Source organism: Bos indicus x Bos taurus, chromosome 5, assembly GCF_003369695.1.
Source record: "Bos indicus x Bos taurus breed Angus x Brahman F1 hybrid chromosome 5, Bos_hybrid_MaternalHap_v2.0, whole genome shotgun sequence".
Taxonomy (NCBI): Eukaryota; Metazoa; Chordata; class Mammalia; order Artiodactyla; family Bovidae; genus Bos; species Bos indicus x Bos taurus.
The window spans coordinates 89219710-89236645 of record NC_040080.1 but is presented as its reverse complement, the minus strand read 5'-3'; the positions used below and the strand labels follow the sequence as shown (position 1 = coordinate 89236645).

Genomic DNA, 16936 nt, shown 5'->3' with positions numbered 1-16936 from the left:
AAGGCAATGCCAAAGAATGCTCAAACTCCTGCACAATTGCACTCATCTCACATGCTAGTAAAGTAATGCTCAGAATTCTCTAAGCCAGGCTTCAGCAATATGTGAACCATGAACTTCCAGATGTTCAAGCTGGTTTTCGAAAAGGCAGAGGAACCAGAGATCAAATTGCCAACATCCACTGGATCATTGAAAAAGCAAGAGAGTTCCAGAAAAACATCTATTTCTGCTTTATTGACTATGCCAAAACCTTTGACTGTGTGGATCACAATAAACTGGAAAATTCTGAATGAGATGGGAATACCAGACCACCTGACCTGCCTCTTGAGAAACCTGTATGCAGGCCAGGAAGCAACAGTTAGAACTGGACATGGAACAACAGACTGGTTCCAAATAGGAAAAGGAATATGTCAAGGCTGTATATTGTCACCCTGCTTATTTAACTTATATGCAGAGTACATCATGAGAAGTGCCAGGCTGGAGGAAGCACAAGCTGGAATCAAGATTGCCAGGAGAAGTATCAATAACCTCAGATATACAGATGATGCTACCCTTATGGCAGAAAGTGAAGAAGAACTAAAGAGCCTCTTGATGAAAGTGAAAGAGGAGAGTGAAAAAGTTGGCTTAAATTTAGAAAACTAAGATCATGGCATCTGGTCGCATCACTTCATGGCAGATAGATGGGGAAACAGTAGCTGACTTTATTTTTTTGGACATCCGATCTCATCATTTCATGGCAAATAGATGGGGAAACAGTGGCTGACTTTATATTTTTGGGCTCCAGAATCACTGCAGATGGTGATTGCAGCCATGAAATTGAAAGACTCTTACTCCTTGGAAGGAAATATGCTGTCCAACCTAGACAGCATATTAAAAAGCAGAGACATTACTTTGCCAACAAAGGTCCGTCTAGTCAAGGCTATACTTTTTCCAGTAGTCATGTATGGGTGTGAGAGTTGGACTATAAAGAAAGCTGAGCGCAGAAGAATTGATACTTTTGAACTGTGGTGTTGGAGAAGACTCTTGAGAGTCCCTTGGACTGCAAGGAGATCCAACCAGTCCATCCTAAAGGAAATCAGTCCTGAATATTCATTGGAAGGACTGATGTTGAAGCTGAAACTCCAGTATTTTGGCCACCTGATGCAAAGATCTGACTCATTTGAAAAGACCATGATGTTGGGAACGATTGAAGGCAGGAGGAGAAGGGGACAGCGGGATGAGATGGTTGGATGCCATCACCGACTCAATGGACATGAGTTTGGGTAAACTCCGGGAATTGGTGATGGACAGGGAGGCCTGGCGTGCTGTGGTTCATGGGGTTGCAAAGAGTTGGACATGACTGAGTGACTGAACTGAATTGAGTGGTTAAGAGGATGATCTCTTGAGTCAGACACATCTCAATTTGGATCCTTGCTGCACTGCCTACAGCTCTTTGGCCTTGGGCAAGTTACCTTGGGCCTCAGTTTTCTCATCTCTTTGGAGTCAAAAACGGTGCCTACCTCATAGGATATAGGTGAATTAATTTGCAGAATGCCTGCACATAGCAAGTATTAGCTGGCATTATTACTGTTTATAATATGGACAAAATCTTACACTCTTAACTTGGCGTAAGAATTCCTTTTGAAACTACTTTTGATAGGAAAATACTTTGATAAACTAGCTTGGTGTATGATTGCATGAGGAGCAATGAGTATATGGTTGATTGCACAAAAATTAGGTTGAAATTTATCTGTTGCAGTCTTTCACTTAGATAGTGCCTTGTTAGACATTGCTTTTATTATATATATACATATATATATGTTAGATTCTTTCAAGTGTATTTTTAGATCCTTGAAGGCAAAGTTGTAGGCTTAATATCTTAGTATTGCCTTTGAGTTACCTTTTTCCTTCTCCCCTTTGTCCAATCAGTTATAAAGTCCTATTAATTTATATAATGGTACTGTTCTGTTTTTCTCACCCTATAAACATGTATTTTTATCATAAAATTAAAGAGGACAAATTAAAGGAGGTAATTATTTCTCTGTAACTCTGGTCTTCAGAGATAATCCTATTAACCTTTTGGCATATATTTCCACTAGAATTTTTTTCTCTTCATGCAGTTACATACACACACACACACACACACACACACACATATATTTACTGAAAACCTATTCATTTTTCCAAGGTGAAAACTGCATCTCTTTTTTCCTTTATTTCTACTGCTAGTGCCTATTCTAAACTTTGTTTCTTAGTGCTTGTATTAGTAAAGTTTTCTCTTAGAAAAAGTAACTTAATGTATCTATCCTTTTTTCCTTTTAGTCCCATCTACCACTGGATTAATCTTTATAATTATTTCTTAAACTCTACATTTTTTTCCCCAAAATGTTTAATGTCACTCTCTTCTTAAAAATCTTTTGTAGCCCACTCCAGTATTCTTGCCTGGAAAATCCCACGGACAGAGGAGCCTGGTGGGCTACAGTCCAAAGGGTCACAAAGAGTCAGACATGACTGAGCACGCACACACTCAATGGATGTTCAGAAATATATCAGAACTAGTCTTCCTGAACAAAAACTCTAAATAATTTTCAAATCTTTGTTAGTTTAAAATATAACACTGTAAAAGATAAAGTCCATATTCTAAACTTTGGCACATGAACTTGTACGGTACCACAATTCTGGTGTAAAACGTTTTGCTTTAAAGTCAGTAGGGCCTAAAATCCTTAGATTTCTAAATGGTTAAAGGAAATCATAGGTTCTTAAATGTTTAATGAAAAATTTTATGTACAACAATTGTATTTGCTTGCTTGACCTTTTGCATTCAGTTTTTTGTGAGCCATTAAGGCGATCTCAAGCAATGTTCTCAACAACTCTAAATGCTGTTAGTACCATAACTTAGATCATTATTTATTATTATATTTTCCCATTGAGAAATCTTTGTAATAAGCTGAGCTCTTAAATACTGACAGCTGGCCCAGAAATAAAGCATTTAGGATACATCAAAAGAAAAAAAAATCTTTTGTGACCTATATCCTTTTATTTATATCCTTTACTCAATGTACTGTTCACAATGTGCTTGATGCCCTAATTTCTCATGTCTTTGTTCACACCCATTTTCCTCTGGTTTTTCTTTGTTTTAAGGTCTAGTAGAATATTTGTAGCAAGCTCGATATACAACTGCAACAGATAAAAAGGAAGAGGATTATTATTCTGAATTGAATTTGTGGAGAAAAATATTTTCACAAAGTAATACAAATAAATATTAGAATTCTTATCAGTTATACTCAGTAAATAAATATTTCACTTCTATAAAATTATTTATTGTTTTCTTTAACTTCTGGTGAATTCTGTCTAGTTCATGCCATTGCCGTGTTTGATTCGCTGACATATTCTTGTTAAGATTCTAGAGAAGTTCTGCTTCCTGAGATTTCCCAAATCACCAGGGTATGTTTATGTCCTATTCTGATTTCTTTTTTAGCATCTGAGTTTTCTGTCTTCTTGTGTATCGGCTTGACTTTTTTTTTGGCCTCACAGCATGGCTTGTGGGATCTTAGTTCCCCGAACAGGGATTGAACCTGGGGTCCCAGCAGTGAGAGCACTAATTAAAGTTTTGTGCTCTTCTCCATATGTAAGTATAATTGAGATAATATGCATACGATAGAATTCCTTCTTTTGATTTACAATTCACTGGTTCTTGGTATATTCAGAGGTCAGCAACCATCACCATGATCTAATTTCAGAACATGTACATCACCCCAGAAAGAAACCCCTCATACTTCAGCAGTCACCTCCATTTCTCTTTTCCCAGCCCCTGGCAACACTTGCTGATTCTGGACATTTCAATTTACTCCTTGTTTTGCCGAGAGTTTTACTTTCGTTTTAGATTTGAAGAATTCGTTAACAAAAGAAACCACTCTTTACCACAAATAAATTCAATTATCTTATAGAAGGGTATTTGACTTAATTTAAATATACAATATTAAAAAACAACAACAACAACAGTAGAGAGAAGTAACAGAACTGGGCTGACAGCCTGTATCCAGACTTGAACAGCACTGGCCAGTCTCTTGTTAACAGCAGTCTGGATCCCCAGTTGGAAGGATCCCGGGTGGTACGTCCACCCCACAGGTGAGACTTCAAATTGCAATTTTGGGGGCTCCTGTTTGTAATCTCAGGCTGCAAACTGATATCAGTTTGTGTGCAAAAAATGAGCTCTTGTGAGAATGTAACATTGTAAATATCATCTCCACATAGTTTTTGGTGACTGATAATAAAAATAATTTTAAAAGATTACTTCAAAAAGATGCAGCTCTAGTTTTACTTTAATTTTACAATGCTGTTTGTTTTATCTTCCTGAGTCATAAGAATTTTTAGATAGGGAAGAGAGGCTGGCCAGGCCCTCAGGGGCTTAGGGATTTCAAGTCCTATTCCCTTTATTCTCTAAAGTGCCGACTGACCTGATGGTAACACTTGATGTGCTTGTAGGCAGGCATGTAGTCCAGGCAGTGTCTGGGCAAGGTCAGAAGTGGGTCAGAGGTCTGCTCCCCTATTTCTGAACCCTGAACAAGACTCATCCTTACCAGTTGACCTCAGAATTGTTGAGGCTGAAGAGCATAGGAATAAGGCAGAGTAACATGAACAGTCTCTTTAATTCTATAAGTCAAATAACAGTTCCAGATAGTCAATAGAAATAAAGTGATTATAGAAATATATAATGGGTTAAGCAGTGCAGAAAAGAATCTTTGAGCAGTAGGGGATTTAGTAAAGAAAAAGACCCACCATGAATGAGAAGTACGTTTTTGTACATCAACTCCTACATCCATTAAGTTATTGGCAGTTACAGTAGTAACAACAAAATGCTCTATTAAGGTATGATTATATTTATCTATGAAATTTTATAACTCTTTGATTCCTTGCAAAATCTTTCATAAAGGTTTTAAGGGGAAGCTAATACTGGGAACAGAGAGAGTAAGGAATAGGATTTGAGTCCACTATACCTAAGTTCTCATGGAGGAAAAGTAATAGGTGGTCCCCTTCCAATATAAATGATCAGTATGTGTTAGGCATCTGGAAAAAGGGGTTCCTAGCTGAAACGTAGAAGTTAGTTTCTACATAACTGGTTACATACATACATACAAGTTGAAGGGCTATTTAAAAAAACATGGGATTTAGGGAAGATAGTCCATTCACAATACTTCATGAAGTTCTGTGATAAGTAGTGTTCCCAAATGTGAGATGTTGGTCCACTTAGCAGTCTCTTGGTAGCCTTATTATAGTCTGTCAGTAAGTGGTGCGATTATTAAAGTCCAAACAATTCCCAGTAAAATGCCACAACTAATACTCTCCCCCAGATACAATGAGTAACACATGAAATTGGTGTAATGTAACAGACAGATAAATTTTGTCCATAGAAAGTCAAAGTTAAGAAAGAACAGGCCTTGTTTGCAAGGCAGGTTATCCTGAGTTTGGGTCTGGCTCGTAATTCTCCATCTGAAGATTCCCCAACATTTTTCGTCATGTTCTTTTCTTAACTGTAGCAGATAATCAGGAGTTGAGGTATGAATAACAATCCACATTACAGTAAGGCTCCAAGAAGAGTCTTTTCTTGAGAATAACAGTATGTTAATGGCACATATTTCCATTTTTCTTGTCCGGAGATTATATGACAGTGTCCTTCCCCTGTGCAGTCATATCAGCAGCAGGTATGGGAGGACGGTTAGGCTGCTTCACCCAGATTTTAGCTTCAATAGTATGTATTTCATTTGTGGACCCAAACCCTCTATCACCTCTGACCGTTAGTAAGGTGGGAGGTTCTCCGTTTTGTACTTTGTCAGTTACAAATGGAAGAATCAGCAACTGACAACTTGATTATGTTTATTAATAAGTAGATCATCCTTTTCCTCATTCTAGTTAGTCTAGGTCTGTGACTCCCCCACAGACACAAATCCATGTTAATGCTAAACTGAAGCATTCTTGGATTAATTCAAAGTGTCTGGGAGACGTTTTAATTGCAATACCAGTTGAAATAGCACATACCAATCCTTGAGTAAGTCTGTGTTCAGATGTAGGTGACAAATCCAGTCTGGAGCCCTCAGGAGTAGCTCAGAAAGGAGCTAGTGCTCCTGGGCTGATTTTCTAATTCTAGCTGTCTCAGGATGGAAGTCTGTTTTATGAATCTGTATGTTCAGAATAGTCATCTTCATCAAAGGAGTTTCTAATTCTCCTATAGGTCTATTATTTAAAATATTGAGGGCAGTATTTAAATTAGTCCTTCAGTTTTTATAAGAACCCTCTCCAAGTTTAATTAATTGCTATTTAAACAGATCATTCATTCTTTCAGTCAAGCCAGCATCTTGAGGATAATAAAATATGAAAAATCCATTGTACATTATGTTCCTGGACAAACTCTTGTATTAACTTACTTTAAAGTGTGACCCATTGTCACTCTGAATTTGAAGTGGAACACCGTAATATAGATGAATTATCTCTAGTGTTTTAATAGTATTACTCTGGCTTTCCCCAAGGGAATGGTCACTAAATACTCAGAATAGGTGTCCACAGCAGCACACACACTGGCACCCTTCTTCCCAAATTAATGGACCAATATAATCAGTTTGCTGTATTTGCCCAGGCAGCTTGCCATGTGCCACTTGTCCTTTGCTGGTTGTGGCAAGCTTCTATGCTTAATTGTTGACAAATTGGACATTGTAAAATAACATTTAATGAGATCTATAGTGAAAGAAATAGCTCGATCCTGAGCCCACCTGTATGTTGTTGTTTCTCCCAAATGGCCACATTTTTGGTGTGTGCATGAAGTCGAACATTTTAAGTTGCTGGAGTCTGGATCAACTTCTGCTGCTTGAATTCAGGTTTGTTCATTTCTAATAGAGTTATACCATTATTTCCTAGAATTTGGGACACTGTGAGCATCTACATGAAAGACTGAAACAGTAGTAGTTTGAACAGTTTCCCAAATGTCAGACCATAATTCCTTTCCCCACAGCTCTTTGGAGTGAATTCGCCAGTTATTCTTTACGCTTAGGGGAAGCCAAGTGGCCAATCTGTTTGTTGGCTACTGGCCAAGAGTCTGTATAAATATGACATTCTGTTAAATTGTCTTGTTTTCGAGCCTGATATACTGTGTATAATTCAGCAAATTGACTGTTCTTAGTATGACTGTTTCCGGCCTCTGGAAATTTCCTGTTCTAGAAACCCAAGGGCTCTATTTTGTTTTTTCCATAAGCTCCAATTGGCATATAGTTCATTGATTGATACAGGTTATTTTATGTCACAGGGTATCTGCTCTCCATCCAAAGATAGATTACTGAGATAAGCTTTAGAAAAATTAAGTTAAATGTCTTAGCAATATAACAGCAAGGAGCTATCTGGGAAGTAAGTCTTGGTCAACATAGATCTCAGTTAACAAAACTAGAATTTACTATTAAGTGAAACAATTTTTTGTGAAGGCATTAACCCTCTAGTGAGGGTTAATGGTTAGTCCCATCAAACAAAAAATGAGGTTTATCAGGGAGCCGGGAAAAGTCAAGCAGCCATCTTGGATTTCCCAGTCCCCTGACTGATTTATAGCCTTTGTTTACCTGTTTTAAATTCCTTGATTTAGAAGTAGACAGTTGCCATGTTCTAAGAACATCAGGATAGCAAAAGTCTGACAATGAAAGATTAATTATTTGTAGAAGCAAAACGAGCTTATCTCTGTGTGCCACAGTCTTCATAGATCATTGTGAAATATTCATTTACTTTACCAAAGTTGCAAAAGATTTTAAAAACAAATATAAATCACTTAAAGGCGATGAAATTCTCACAGTCTTGTTATCAAAAGCCACATCCCAAGAAAGCTGTTCTCTTAACGAGAAAACCAAGTTCCAGTCTGATACAAGCTTACTGTTAATAACAAAATTTGTTTATCTATTAATAGTTAATTTAATCTTCAAGATTTCTGTAAATCTTGAAGAGGTGATATTTTTACAAAGTTGTTATTCAGTCGCTAAGTCATGCAGCATGCCAGACTTCACTGTCCTTCACTATCTCCCTGAGTTTGCTCAGACTCATGTCCATTGAGTCAGTGATGCCATCCAACCACCTCATCCTCTGTCTCACCCTTCTCCTCTTGCCGTCAGTCTTTCCCAGCATCAGGGTCTTTTACAGTGAGTTGGCTCTTCACATCAAGTGGCCAAAGTATTGGAGTTTCAGCTTCAGTATCAGTCCTTCCAGTGAATATTCAGGGTTGATTTCCTTTAGGATTGACTGGTTTGGTTTTGTTGTCTAAAGGACTCTGAAGAGTTTTCTCCAGCACCAGTTCGAAAGCATCAGTTCTTCGGTGCTCAGCCTTCTCTATGGTCCAACTCTCACATCCCTACATGACTCCTGGAAAAACCATGGTGTGTGTGTTAGTCACTCAGTTGTGTCCAACTCTGCAACCCCATGGACTGTAGCCCACCAGCCTCCTCTGTCCATGGCATTCTCCAGGCAAGAATACTGGAGTGCGTTGCCATTCCCTTTTCCAGCGGATCTTCCCAACCCAGGAATCAAACTCAGGTCTCCTGCATTGCGGGCAGATTCTTTACCATGAGCACCACCAGATCTACTATGGAAAAACCATAGCTTTGACCGTACAGACCTTTGTTGGTAAAATGATGTCTCTGCTTTTTAATGCACTGTCTAGGTTTATCATACCTGTTCTTCCAAGGAGCAAGCGTCTTTTAATTGTTTTTACAAAGCCATCAGAATAAAGCCATAACTAAAATGACAAAAGACTTTACTTAATAATTTTATTTATTTATTTTTTGGCTGTGCTGGGTCTTCATTGCCGTGTGGGCTTTATATAGTTGCGGCGAGTGGGGGCTGCTCACTAGTTGCGGTGCACAGGCTTCTCATTGTGGTGGCTTCTCTTGTGAAGCAAGGGCTCTAGAGCCTGCTGGCTTCAGCAGTTGCAGCGCTAGCGCTCAGTAGTTGCCATTCCAACTCTAGAGCACAGGCTCGATGGCTGTGGTGCACAGGCTTAGTTGCTGTGTGGCACGTGGGATCTTCCAGACCAGAGGTGGAATTCAAGTCTCCTGCTTTGGTAGGTGGATTCTTTACCACTGAGTCACCAGCAAAGCCCTATTATGTTAGGGAGACTTTGCTAAAGCATAATTATTCTTAATAAAATTTGATTTAAAAGCTCTTATCTCATTTACATTTTCTTTCCTTAAAAATTTCTTCACATTGAGTTACTTTCCTTGCTGACAGATTTGTAAAGGAAACAGCAAGATTTTATTTAGCTTTACATTAAGCCTAGGCACAGTGAACGTATTCTACTGATTATTATACGATGATTCTAAGACAGACATATAAGACATATTAAGAATCTATACTGATTAACTCAACAGACTTAAACCATCTTCAATAGCAGATATCGACTTCGTACTAAATATTTCCCAGATCCTGTGGTCCTAAACTTTATCTTGGCCAGTTTTCTAGATATTTAGCTTTAATTTGTAAGCACTTACTTTTTAAGTCAGTTAAATAGAGCTCATTTACAAGTAAACCTTAGCAGTGTTATCCAAGGACAAAGACACATACTGAGACAGACACATATATCCAGACAGGCGGTGGTTTCAGTTTCTGTTTGAGATTTAAAATGTCTCTTGGTCTCTTTTCCCCCTGTCATTTCCTGAGACTGAACTTCTTTTTGTTAACCTTGCCGTGCTCCTTTCGATATTTAACTCGTGCAGCCTTTACAGCAGCTTTTTCAGCTACCAACTGGAAAATGGACACTTGGTCAGCTAAAATGTAGTTTTGACATTATAACGTGAACAATCAACCTTGCAGGTCGCATAATTCTTTCTCCAGTTTTGACTTCTTTTCAACCAGTTTTAGTTTGGCTTCTTCAACCTTATGGTAGGCAGAGAGGATCCAGCCTCTCTGATCCATCATGGTACATTCTTGTTCTTTCTCACTTGGCAAGAGCCACAAACATTCAATAACTTTTAAAGGTTCAGCCCTCTTTAATTTGGGGTCCCAATTGGGGTTCCAATTCTCATACAGTCCAGTGGATATGTCCCATTCAGTAGCCAACAAGAAGTAAGGCACATCTTCCCATCTGGAAATAAAGACTTATTTAATCTTAATGTCTTTCTTCTTAAAGAGTGGCATTTTGCTTCACGAATCCTGCTCACAGTGCCAATTTATGTTTTGCCAAAAGTTTTACTTTCGTTTTAGGTTCGAAGGATTCATTAACAAAAGAAACCACTCGTTACACACAAATAAACAATTTCATTTTTTTATAGAAGATTATTTGACTTAATTTCAATATACAGTCATTAAAAGAAAAGAAATAGAAGTGTAACAGTGTATACATCACCAAATTGGGCTGACAACCTACATCCAGACTTGAACAGCCGTGAGAAGTTAACAGCAATCTGGAGGCCCAGTTGGAAAAGATCAGGGTGGTACATCTACCCCACGGGTGAGACTTCAGATTGCAGTTTTGGGGGCTCCTGCTTATTATAGTCCTATGCTGTAAACTGATGTCTTCATCAGTTTGCTAGCAAAAAAGAGGCTCTGGTTTTACTTTACAATGCTGTTGATTTCATCTTGTTAGTCATAAGACTTCTTAGACCCTGGAGGTGGGACCGGGCTGGCCAGGTCCTTAGGGGCTTAGAGATTTCAAGTCACATTCCCTTTCTCTAAAGTGCCTCTTGACTTGCTGGTAATGGTTGGTGTCCTTGCCAGGCAGACATGTAGTCCAGGCAGAGTCCGGGCAAGGTCAGAAGTCACTCAGAGGCCTGCTGCCCTACTTGTGAAGTCTGAACAAGACTAGTGGTGGTGGTTTAGCTGCTAAGTCATGTCTGACTGAGCCCGCCAGGCTCCTCTGTCCATGGGATTTCCCAGGCATGAATCCTGGAGTGGGTTGCCATTTCCTTCTCCAGAACAAGAGAACAAGGTTACCTCTATTTTAATTTCCCTAACAGTCCTTTAAAAAAAAGTATATAGAGTGCTTTGATAAAACTTAATCTCATTTTAAATAGAAAGCTGTCTACTTAACGTCTAGTGGCTACTTAAAAGTAGCTTTTAATGAGAGTTCATTGAAGGATTGATTTAGGAAGTGGGCTTGGGTTAATGGATAGAGGAGAAGATATTGTAAATAGAAGGGAAAGCATAACAGGAGGTGATGAAAATTGAGGTAAGCAAAGAAGTTGGTTTAAAACTTAGTTCTTTTTTAGAACTACCTTGCTCTAGAAATAAATAATAAAAGTGATTTATTTTCTCTTCATCCAGTCTGTGGCTCCAGCAGCCTTATTTTTAGCAGCCAAAGTAGAGGAGCAGCCAAAAAAATTGGAACACGTCATCAAGGTAGCACACACTTGTCTCCATCCACAGGAATCACTTCCTGATACCAGGAGTGAGGTAGGGGGTTGATTAATTGCATACATCTGTTTTTCTTAATTTATTTTGATCATAACTTAGTTTTACAACTTTGATTTACTGAAATCTCAATGGGGACTGTTAAATGAACTTTTAGTGTTTGTTTTTTCCTTAAAACATAGAAATTTTATGGTAAAAGTTAATTGTATTTTTTCTGGTAAAATTGGAAAGTGCATAAAAAGAAGAAAATATATTAACTAGATATAATTTGTACCACAGATATATAAATGAACCAGTATTTCCAGCTTCTTTTCTATAAGTAGTTGTACATGTATATATTTTATACCTACTTTTTTCACTTACTGTATGTCAAATATTTCCCCGTCAATTCTCCACTTTCTTTAAATATTGATACAGAATTTCATCATGTACATACATACATTTTAACCATTATCTCTTAAGATAATTTCCAGCTTTTTACTGGAAATATCTCTATGGAGAACATTATTTTTGTTAATGAATTTTTAAAAAATGGATCCTGTCATTTATATGTTTAAGTTTTTAACAAATTCAAGTATGCTCATCTCCCCTTCTCCTAGGAGAATACTGTTGATTATAATTCAGATATATATCCTTCTACCCCTTTATCCTTTGTGTCTACATATAGCTTCCCCTGCGTCCCCCCTTCCATCTTTCCTTGACCTTATGAAGAAGGGAAACTCTCCTGGCTTTAGAATTCAGTGACTGGGGAGCAATGAGTTTGAAGAAAAACTACAGATTTCTGTACCAGGTTATTTGTTTGTTGCAGTGGATGCACTTCAGAGAGAAGTGGAATTGTGGAATCACAGCTCCTAGTTATATGAGTCAAGTGTTTAAAATAGCAGTGTCTTGACTTCATTTTCTTTCTGGGCTGCACCAGAGTAGTTTTGTTGAAAAGTTGTTGGTCTGAACTTTTATTTATGTTTAAGACTACTAACTGCCATTGGTCCGTAGAATTGACCAAATAACAAAATTTTATTGAAATAAAAAGTAAAATCCCAACTTTTTTTTCTTTAAAGTATATTTACATGACTTCTCACCTGAGTCTGTCTTATGAGGTGAATCGGAGAAGATACTTTCTTCATTATATGGAAAGGAGAGCTACCGTAGGTTAAGTCCTTATTGGACTCACTAGAGATCATAAAGTTCAGTGGAAAGTTAGCAGCAACATAAGTCTCTTAACTCTTGGCTCAAGCTTCATTCTCCTAGAGCTCTATACCAGTGCTGTCCGATAAAAATATAAGGGAAGTCACATATGTAATTAAAATTTTTAAGGTTTTCATTAAGCTTTTATTTTAAATTTTTATTTAAATTTAAAATTAATTTAACATATTTTATATAGCATTTTGTTTAACTCCAAAATATAGTCATTTCAGCATAGAGTCAATTTTAAAACATTATTAATGAAGTGTTTTTTAACATTATTATTTTTTAACTAAGTCTTTAGAATTCATCGTGTATTCTACATTCATAGCACATTTCAGGTGCTTGATGGCCATGTATGAATAGTGGCTACTGTAATGGCTGTACAAATCTGAAGGATTTTTGTTTGTTCCATTTTCTTGTGAACTCCTCTGTGAATTTTAAAAATCTAGCATTACTCTAAAAGGAAAGTTTAACAGGAATCAAATGTTTGAGATTGCGTACAGTACTGTGGGAAGGCTGTGCAGTGTGTTTTGATGATGTTAAAAAAAAGGCATGTTAATATTTTAATTTTAGAAAAGGTTTTAATCTGTATCATATGAACATTATAACCTAAAATGTCAGTCTGAAAATGAACCAGATATCTGGTGTTTATTCTGTAGCCCTTTATAAATAAAGTGACATCTTTTGCTGTACCACTTATTTATCTATTTCTTTTTTTAGAGGAGAATCTGTTAGGGATAAGGATTAATTTCAGTCCTACTTTCCCTCATAACTGCACCCTTGCCTTTTGTGGCTTTGGTTTCCTTTGGAGGTTGTTATGATAGAATTGTCTACACTTTATGTTATATACTGTGTCTTTTTGGGGAATAATTTATGTGTCTTCTCACACCTGCAGGCTTACCTGCAGCAAGTTCAAGATCTGGTGATACTAGAAAGCATAATTCTGCAGACTTTAGGTAAGTTTATTTTCCTTTAAAACACTAAAGAAATATGTATGCAATATAATGTTTTTCTAATTTGCAAAATAGGAAACAGGAAGAATTTCTTGGGAAGGTTTTTGTACTTTGTAGAGATTGCTTAACCCTGCCACAGAGAGAATGAAGACACCACTGACCTTTGAGATAGCCATTAGCAGGTTTTTTCTGCTTGTTTTTATTCTAGGATTCATGATTTGCTTGATAAGATTTGGGAGTTTTTAACTTTCTGATAAATAATGGCAGAAACTATCTAAATAACTTTTTTCCTTCCAGGAGTTTTCATAGTCTGTCCTTATATTTAGATAATTTTAAAATTGGTAATTAGCGTTCAAAACAGTAGAGTGGAGATGGAGGAATTCAAGCTAAATTGAATTGATGGGCTAAATAACTGATGATGTTCTGTTATTATCTATTATTATTTTCATCAGACTGCCTTTAAAAGCTTAGCAAATATGGAAAATAAAGATTTTCTAGTTCTTTTGGGCTCTCATTTGTCTCTTTAGACAGAGTATTTCATGAGTCATGTTGGAAAGTTGCTGATCAGCCTGTATTTTTTGCATATACACCTATACACACAATGAATTCTTCAAAGTTTATCTCTGAAATTAGTTTCTGCTAATTTTTACTTTAAATTAGTTATATTCAAGGTAACCATACTTTAAGGGACAATGATGTTTTTCTGTTGGGATACATTTTAATATTTTACTGTGAAAATCTGTAAAATCTAACTTGTGAGAATCAGTTGTGCTTTTAGAATAATTTGCATCAAGTAAATTTTGCAATAGAATTTTCTTCTTTTTTTTAGTCAGTTTGCCTCAGACTTTATTTTTAGTTTTTGGGCGTGCTGCACATAGCTTGTGGGGTCTTAGTTGCCTGACAGGGATTGAACCCCGGCTCTTGGCAGTGCAAGTGTGGAGTCCTAACCACTGGACCGCCGGGGAATTGCCTAGAATTTCTTTACTCGTACTAGATAATTTTATTTACATACACAAAAAGAAATTTCTTTGAAAATTTTTATAGACATACTACATTTTGGTTAAGATCATTTAGAGTTAGATAAAATGATTGGTACTTAATGATGATTGAGACGATGAAAAGGAAGAAGACTAAGGTAAGAGAGGAGTAGGTTTTAAAAATATTTTCTAAAGGTTAAGCTTTCACAAATAATCATTATGTAACTGCTTCTTTTCCAATCATATATTCTGTTGTCCCTAAGAACATGCTTTGTATTCAGATGTTATTGATAGTTCAGGGATCTTGAGACTCTATTAACTTCATTATCTGAGTGGTGCCTTTGAAGATAATCTTAAGAGTGTGCTGCATACTTGATGTGACTCTCAGCCTCTCAATAGGCAGTTTTGGGACCAGAAAATGAGAGAAGCTTTCAATGATGACTCAGATAAAAGCAGTATAAAATATTTTGAGTATCTTTAGGTTTTTTAACCAGTTACTTTTTTTTAGGCTTTGAACTAACAATTGATCACCCACATACACATGTGGTAAAGTGCACTCAGCTTGTTCGAGGTAAGGAATCCCAATCCCAACCTGAGATGCTATCCTAAATTGTTTTACCATTTAGATGCTAAGATTTATTGTGGGTTAATACATAATACAGCTGCTTTGGCCAAAATTTAAATTAAAAAACCTACCTGGCTTTTAAATTTCAAAGTGAGTGGTTGGAGCTTTTCTCTTGAGTTCTTGTAGTGTTTTTAGGTGATCTCCAGATAAAGTGAGTGAGTTTCTTGTTTGTCAAAGCTGGAGGCAGATTTTGAAAAGTCACTAAAATCAAAGTATCCAATAGCAGTTTTAAGGATGTCTTGGGAATGAAAGGTGAAGTCTCTCAGTCGTGTCTGACTCTTTTTGACCCCGTGGACTGTAGCCTACCAGGCTCCTCTGTCCATGGGATTTTCTAGGCAAGAGTACTGGAGTGGGTTGCCATTGCCTTCTCCAGGGGATCTTCCCAACCCAGGTCTCCCATGTTGTAGGCAGATGCTTTATGGTCTGAGCCACCAGGGAAGTGATCTTAATTTGATTCTAGGGTTGATTGTCCTGGACACTGTTAAAGGCTACCCAGAAGGCCATGTAGAATTGATTTGAACTACTTTCATCATTGTTAATTCATTGGCAGACTTGCTTTTTATTCTAATTTAACTTTAGTAGCCATGATTGCATTAAACCTAGTTCTTCTTTTTATTCAAATAGTAATATCAAGAAAGAAAATCTAGATACCATTGTGCATTTAAACGTAATTTCTTGTTTTGCAGATTTTCACTAATAATTGGCCTTATCATGTATTTCATCTGAAAATTCAAGTTTTTTGAGTTCTTTATATTTTGAGAGCATAAAAGGTTTACATTGAGCAAACATAGTGTTAAACAGAAATGGGTTAAATATGTTAATATTTCATCTAAGGAAGATTAAAATTTACTTTGTCACCCAGACAAATTTTTTTGAAGGAGGAATTTTTTTATTGTAATATGCTTAAATAATTTATGTCATTTGCTGATTTTTTCCAAATATATAAAGGTCTTCTGATCTTGCCTCCAGATTAGTTCATCCCCTAGCTTAGAATTTCTTAGTTCTTAGTGGACTCTTGTATCAGGATCTCTGAGTTACTTGTTAAAAATGCTCATTGTTACTACATCCTTCTCCAAAAGTGTTGAGTTAGACTCTAGGGAGGATGCCCAGGAATTGGATTTTAAATATCTAATCCTTATACCTGGTGTGCAGAATAAAGCTTAAGTCCCTAAGTCTGGAAGCAGCATAATTGTTACTGTAGTTAAAAATCACTTAAACTGTTTCATTTGACAGTGGAATGTAAGCATCAGGTGGTCAGAGACCATGTCTGTCTCATTTGCCATTGTATTCTCTGCCTTGCAAATAGTAAATGCTTACTAAATAATTATTGAGAATGAATGGAACTAATAATCTCCCCCCCCCCTTTTTTTTTTTTAGCAAGCAAGGACTTAGCACAAACTTCTTACTTCATGGCAACCAACAGGTTTATATTTTAATATTTTTCTCTTCTCTTTTTGGGATAGTACTTTACTTGGGTTGGAATTGTCACTTTTTGTTGGGTATATGGAAAGATGATAGGTCTGGCACTTAGTAAACTAGGAGCCAAAGATCTAGTCAAGGATCTCTGATATTAATAGACTGTGTTATAGACAAGTCCATGGTAAATGTTGATTTTTCTGCACAGTTGTCATGCGTGCCTTAAAATTTCCATGCTGCTTTTTAAATTTGTTAAGGTGATAAAATATTTTTGTTGCTGATTGATAGCCAATTTAATTCTGCATTTGTTACTTTGCATTTAAATATCCAAGAGCATAGTTTTGAAAGTTTATTTAAACTTGGATTTCATTGCCAGTTGGTGACTAAAATGTAGTTTGGAGGATTCTGCTGTAATTGTGGTATTTTAAAAGGTACTT

The 16936-nt window shown here is 36.7% G+C and overlaps 1 protein-coding gene across 1 annotated transcript in view; it reads left to right on the top strand.

The window, feature by feature from the left end:
- The window catches only part of CCNT1 (cyclin T1), a 40722-nt gene that overhangs the window by 7847 nt on the left and 15939 nt on the right, over positions 1 to 16936 (top strand). Inside the window, exons 3-6 of the mRNA XM_027542709.1 lie at positions 11257 to 11385; positions 13424 to 13484; positions 14967 to 15029; positions 16461 to 16506. Coding sequence (XP_027398510.1) covers positions 11257 to 11385; positions 13424 to 13484; positions 14967 to 15029; positions 16461 to 16506 — 299 coding nt within the window. The remainder of the gene's footprint in view (positions 1 to 11256; positions 11386 to 13423; positions 13485 to 14966; positions 15030 to 16460; positions 16507 to 16936) is intronic.